The sequence below is a fragment of the Mercurialis annua genome, linkage group LG5 (genome assembly GCF_937616625.2).
Source record: "Mercurialis annua linkage group LG5, ddMerAnnu1.2, whole genome shotgun sequence".
NCBI lineage: Eukaryota > Viridiplantae > Streptophyta > Magnoliopsida > Malpighiales > Euphorbiaceae > Mercurialis > Mercurialis annua.
This window is the reverse complement of record NC_065574.1, coordinates 40,391,313-40,398,074: the sequence shown is the minus strand read 5'-3', so window position 1 is coordinate 40,398,074 and position 6,762 is coordinate 40,391,313. Positions and strand designations below refer to the sequence as shown.

General features: G+C 24.4%; 1 protein-coding gene across 1 annotated transcript; it reads right to left on the bottom strand.

The window, feature by feature from the left end:
* Positions 1–3,957: 3,957 nt before the first annotated feature.
* LOC126681839 (putative E3 ubiquitin-protein ligase SINA-like 6) lies at positions 3,958–4,895 on the bottom strand. Its single transcript, XM_050377395.1, has 3 exons — positions 4,770–4,895; positions 4,332–4,659; positions 3,958–4,244 (listed from the first exon to the last, which is right to left on the bottom strand). Exons 1-3 carry the CDS (start codon positions 4,893–4,895, stop codon positions 3,958–3,960), a joined length of 741 nt encoding a protein of 246 aa, XP_050233352.1.
* Between the last annotated feature and the right edge of the window lie 1,867 nt (positions 4,896–6,762).

Below are 6,762 nucleotides of genomic sequence, written 5' to 3'. Positions count from 1 at the left end.
TTTCCAATTGAATTGTATTAAAAATTGTGTCTGAACAGAAATAATTCGTAGTAAATTTTTTTTTTATATAATTCAAAATCCAACAGCAAACCACTATTAAAGTAATATTTATTTGTAAACTGTAAAACATAGTTATAATAACAGCATAGAAGAAAACCACAAGTAAACCACAATTAAACCATTATTTAAAATTTGAAATAAAAACAATGTATTCAGCCAATAAAAAATATTAAAAAAATATTATTACTTCTTTTTTTTATCATTTTGGATTATAACTTTAATCAGTAACTATTTGAATGAATTAATAAATTAATAGTTAGTGTAATATTGGTGTATATTTAGTGTATTATAAATGTATATTTATCATTTTCCAATACATATATCAAGTTTAATAATCAAAATTTACAGTGATTATCAAAAATAACTAATTTCAGAGATTAATAAGAAAAATAAGCAATAGAATGATAACGGCAAAAATAAATATTTCATTGATAATAATTTTTTTTCATTACAAAAACATAGAAATATTTAAAGGAACTACTCCTTTTTCTCTGAAAAGAGGTACTTATCAAAGATTTCTCGTATTTCGCGAGAAAGAGTAAGAATCCTATCTGCCATTTCTAAACCATCATCACCTAGATAGATTGTCTCCTTTGAACTTTGCAGAACATCTATCACCTTCTTTGTCACGTACTCGTAATACTCTTTGACAGACATTTCATCCAAGTTAACAACAGCAGAATTCTTTTTGTTATCCATAATTCTTATCAAAAGCCGAATAACTTAGGAGAAGCAGAAAATTATAAGAAAAGGAAAAATAGTAAGAGTTGGGAGAAAAGTATTGTAGAAATCCACTATTTATAGCAAAACTAACACGATTATCTAAGGACATGAAGACTTGAAAATATGAAGAGTCAAGCATGCACATTTTAAATTAAATGATCATTAGAAAAATTAACACGATTATCTAAGTTTTACTTCCCAATAAAATTAAATTTGAATTATCATATTCATAATGTCCATATTCAGAGTTAACTTGCACAGTGGGAATACAAAAATAATGATTACAAGAAAGAAAAAGGAAGTATGATTGAACTTGAAACGACTATTAAACCAAAGTTATTTAATTTAAATTGAAAACAAATACTGATTTCAATAGAAAAAGAGGTTATATGAAGGTATTGGTATATTTAATAATAATATATGTTGGTGTTTCATTAATGTATAATTAGTGTATGTTGGTTTAATATTATTGTACAAATAGTGTAACATTAGTGTATTATTAGTGTATAGTAAGTGTATAATTAGTGTATAATAAGTGTATAATTAAATTAAGTTGGTGTAAGATTAAAATACAATTTCAAATTAAATTGTATAGAAAATCTTCTTTAAACAGAAATAATTTTTACTATAATTTCTTTTTATAAATTTTATTACTTTATAATTTTATTGCATGTTGGACATATGGCAATTGTTAGGTTAAACAAGTTTGATAGTTATCCATAAAAATAAATATGTATTTTCAAAAATAATGATTATTGTGAAAAACTAGTCAAAATTCAACAGACCTTGAACAATTACACATTCAAAAATGAAAAGTTATATTAACTGCAAACAATTATTAGTGTATAATTAGTGTATGTTAGTTTAATATTATTGTACAAATAGTGTAACGTTAGTGTATAATTAGTGTATAGTAAGTGTATAATTAGTGTAAGTTGGTGTAAGATTAATATACAATTTCAAATTAAATTGTATAGAAAATCTTCTTTAAACAGAAATAATTATTACTATAATTTCTTTTCATAAATTTTATTACTTTATAATTTTATTGCATGCTGGACATATGACAATTGTTAGGTTAAACAAGTGTGATAGTTATCCATAAAAATAAATTTGTATTTTCAAAAGTAATGATTATTGTGAAAAACTAGTCAAAATTCAACAGAACTAACACGATTATCTAAAGACACGTAGGCATGAAAATATGAAGAGTCAAACATGCACAGTTACAGATATTCAAAAATCAAAATTTATGATTACAATAAAGAATTAAAGAATAAGTAAACAGTTATTAAATTAATAAAACTATTATAATATACTGAAATTAATAAATTTGTTCTTTTAAAATAATAATGTATAATTAGTGTATTTTTAGTATAATATGACTAATATCTAATTACAAAAATAATATTATTGTAATTAATTTAAAATTTTAATTAAAGTTATAATAAAGTAGTATAAATATTAAAGTTTAAAGAAAAAAATACGAAAAGACATATTTGAATAAAATTTACTGATCATTAGATGCCAATTTAAAGAAGAAGTTTTAGTTCCCAATAAGATTAAATTTGAATTGTCATATCTCATAATGTCCATATTCAGAGTTATCTTGCACAATTTAAATTCAAAAATAATAATTACAAGAAAGAAAAAGTACTCTACACTTAAAGTTGAAACGACTATTAAACCAAAGAAAAAGGAACTGAACTTCAATTTATCAGAAAAATATATTATTAGTGTATAATTAGTGTATAATTTGTGTAATAAAAATTATATAATATTTTTTTTTATATTATATAATCTTATTGCATACTTTCAATATGGAAATTGTTAAATTAAAACAAAATGATGTTCCCCTTAAAGTTAAATGTTTATTATGAAATCTCATCTGAAATTATGTTCATAATTAAAATAAGGAGTTCAAATACAAAAATAAACAGAAATCAAAAAAACAGAAATTATGTTCATATTCTGAAATTGCATACTAACAAATGATGTATAGTGAGAGTATTCTATTCACTTGAAAAAAAAAATCAAACGAAAAAATATAATTTAAATAATTTAATCTTTCATATATATAGAAGTGATTCGATTACAACAACAAATAAAACAAAAGACATAACCTTATAAAAATAAAATTACTTTTCTTTATCAGATAAACTAGTCTCAACATAATCAGAAGTTGAAGCACGTTCAGATATCATCTCCAACATCTTCCTATCAATAATTTCACGAATCCTACGTGAAGCAGCAAGTACCCTTTCAGTTCTTTGTGTGGCAGTATCGTCGAGATGAGCCGTTGCACGAGTATTGTCCAGAATAGAAATCATATTCTGAATGAGAGAAATGGTTTTTTTAGGAGTCATTGTGCTTTTAGAATCAGAAGAATAGGAGAGAGTTTTCTTATCCATTTTTCTTTTCAAACTAATTTCAGAAGATAAAGATTGTAAGAAAATGATTGTGGAAACCCAATATTTATACCAAAAGAAAAGAGAATATAGAAAGACACGTAGATAAACTATATGAAGATACACGTATGAACAGTTAGACATTTGAAATTGAAAAGTTGTGATAACAGCAAAGAAAAAAACCACAAGTAAACCGCTATTAAAGTACAAGTAAACCGCTATTTTTTAAATTTGAATTGAAAATCATTTATCATTCAAAAAAAATAATAAAAAATGTTTATAAAAATAGATATTACCTTCTTTTTTTCATTTTGGATTATAAATTTGATTAGTAACCGTTTAAAACTTTAATGAAAATGCATACTTGAATAATGGAAGTTATAGAATTAATAAGTTTTGATAATTCACAATAAATTAAATGTGTATTTTGAATCTTAAAATAAATAATGTCCATAGTTAAATTCAATAATTACAATAAAAAAAAATTAATAGTAATGATTGCACTATTATAAATTAATTAATAGTGTAACTTTCTGTGTAACATTGGTGTATATAACATTGTACAGTTATATTCATTTTTATGAGTTCAACAGTTAAATTTAATAACTGTGACAATAAAAAAAATTCTAAAATTTATGAAATTAAAAACATAAGTACGAAATTGAAAAAAATATAAATAATAGAACAAAGAAAATTAATACATTAAATATAAAAATTCATAAAGATTACAAAATAAACTAGATTAACAAACTTAAAATTACATAGTTTAATTGTGATTGTACATCTCTTCATCTGAATCGTCTTCTAGAATCATTGCAGCATCAGAAGACACAGTGAGATGAATTATTGTGAAGCAGTCAGAAACAAAAGTATTTTTTGTATCAAGAGATAGCCCAAATGTGGATCCATTATAACCTTCAATAGATTGGATATTTTCAGCAGAACTTTCAAACTTGATGCTTGATTGTCCAACTCGTATTTCAATTTCATATTTGCATCTGCTACTTGAAGACGGTCCAATTCGGCATAAAGACAACACATTTCCAAAAGATTCTGCTAAGTTGTTCAAAATAAAAACAGCATTGGTGTTGTTCTCTTATAGAACAACAAACGACTCTGACTTCAAATTAAATGAGACACCAAAAGTGCTATCAAAATCAAAGTTAGTAACAGAATTATTATGCACCATTTTAGAATGACCATAAACAGAGTCAGATGAACCAGTGACATTGCAATTTGAAATAGGGCATGAACAATCAACAAATGAACAAATAATTTCATGCTGTATTTTGTTGTCATGACTCATAATTTCAGTGCAACCATTACCCTTGTATCGACAGTAAAATTTTACTGACTCAATGAGTTTTTCAAGTGCAAAATTCCGCATAACCCCAATAGTTAATTCACAATAAGGACATTTCTCAAGTCTGTTGGTGCACAAAGAGCAAGTAGTATGACCATTTTCACACTGAAAAATAAAAAAATGAAAAATTGAAATGATATTTGGATATAAAATTACAAACAGAAACAGAAATACAGTAATAAATTAATAAATCTATGAATTTTTTTTAATAATACCTGTGTAATAGGAAATTTGAAAGGCTCGAAGCAAATAGAGCAATCCAGTAAATCAACATCAAATGAAGCTACACTATTATCAGACCGATTTTGAACAACATTGAAACTAGAACTTGAAGGATCCATTTTTTATTACAAAAATCAACTGCTATTTGTAAAAGTTTTTAGTGGATATAGAACCAAGTGAACCTTTTATAGAAGATTTTGAAAAAACCTAATTGTTAATGGGTACAACCAAACGTCACCTTTTGTAGTGGTTTCAAAATGATACAGTTTAATGATATATACTAAATTTACTTTATTTTTATTCTTTAAAATAAAAAATAATTACAGATGTACAAAATTAACATGCAAAGTTACACCTGTATTCAACTTTAAAAAATAATAATTATTACACAGAAATAATTCCAGATGTTTATAATAATTAAGTATGATTTTAAAAATTCATATATTAAGTATGATTTTAAAAATTCAAAATTCAACATAACTAAATAAAATACACTATATAAACACCATTTATACACTATAAAAAAATATTAAAATGTATTTAGTTAATAGAATGATCAAACTAAACAACAAAATTAAAATTAAAAATAAATGTATTAAATGTATTACATTACTTTCTCTTAACAACTTCTTCATCACTAACTATATGATCTATTATTTTTATACAACCATACTTATAAAATAAACATGCAATTCTCTCCTTATTCTCAGATATAGAAAAATCAACTTCACAAATGTCCTTTCCAGCAATTATGTACTCAGCAAATGCAATGCAAAAAGCTCCAGAGTCACTGCAAAAATAAAATAAAATTATAAAGAACAAATAAATTAATAAATAATTAAATAAATTTAAAAGACTTACTTATCCTTTATTGATGGCATACTGTCAATAATCTCAACAGCAAATGGATCAAGCCTATCAGACTCCAAATAAGGAGTCTCAAACCAATCAATCTTATGTTGTTCATACACTCCAAGCACATCAAAAAGTAATGGTAGAATCGTAGAATATCTATGCGAAGCTTGGATCGTAGACTGATTCGAAATCGGAGACTCAATTGAATTATAAATATATATGACTCTATCCTTAATCACCAAATGCCCAAGTAACAAAAATTTAGCAACATGAATAGGAAATAAAATTACATCAACAAACTTCCATGGAGCATTGCAATGGATAGAGTATCCTTCAATGTAATCAACAACCACATGTTTAAAATCTGAAATCATCTGATCTTTCTTCTTTTTTGAAAACATTTGGTAGAAGGAAAGCAATTTAGCATCAAAAACTGAATCCGTTGTTGTGATTCTTATATTCAGATTAGGTGTTTACTTAGCTTCCTTTCTCAAATAATAAAAGCAAATATCAATATGCTGCAAAAAAATTAAATCAAAAAAACAGTTACTAAAAAACAATAAAGACAAAAGAATATACTATATAAACACCAATAATACACTATATAAACACCAATAATACATTAAGAAAACACAAGAATATACTTACAAAAGGTTTTAATGATTCACCAACAGTATATAACTTGTAAAATCATAATTTATTATCAATAGTTTCACTTTCAAATTTCATTACAGGCTGAAATTGATCATCTATTTCATTATAGACCTTCCTTCTACAAAATATAAAAATAAATAAAATTATTCATAAACTTCACAAAAAAGGATAGCAATTTATATAATACATAAATTAAACTTACTTATTGGCTGGTTTTAATCCTTTATACAATCACAGCTTAAAATCTTCAAAATCAGGATATGAAGGATAAATATCCAATAGATCATCAAACGGAAATAAACCTTTAGTAGGTTTAAAAACAGTATTATATTCAACATGAGCAGCATCTTCATCCTTCAAAATCAAGTAGGATTAGATATAGCAAACTAATCTTCAATAGTTAAAATACAGATTATTGAAAAGGAAAATAATATAAATTTGAAAAATACTAAAAGAGATTTTCTACCTCAAACAACT

Bases quoted from the DNA above. Each gene is read 5' to 3' on its own strand.
- LOC126681839 (XM_050377395.1), bottom strand. From the start codon at position 4,895: ATGGATCCTTCAAGTTCTAGTTTCAATGTTGTTCAAAATCGGTCTGAT. The intron at 4,660-4,769 runs GTATTATTAAAA...TTTATTTTTCAG, and splicing joins TCAAATTTCCTATTACACAG to TGTGAAAATGGTCATACTAC. The intron at 4,245-4,331 runs GTGTCTCATTTA...ACAACTTAGCAG, and splicing joins TGATTTTGATAGCACTTTTG to AATCTTTTGGAAATGTGTTG.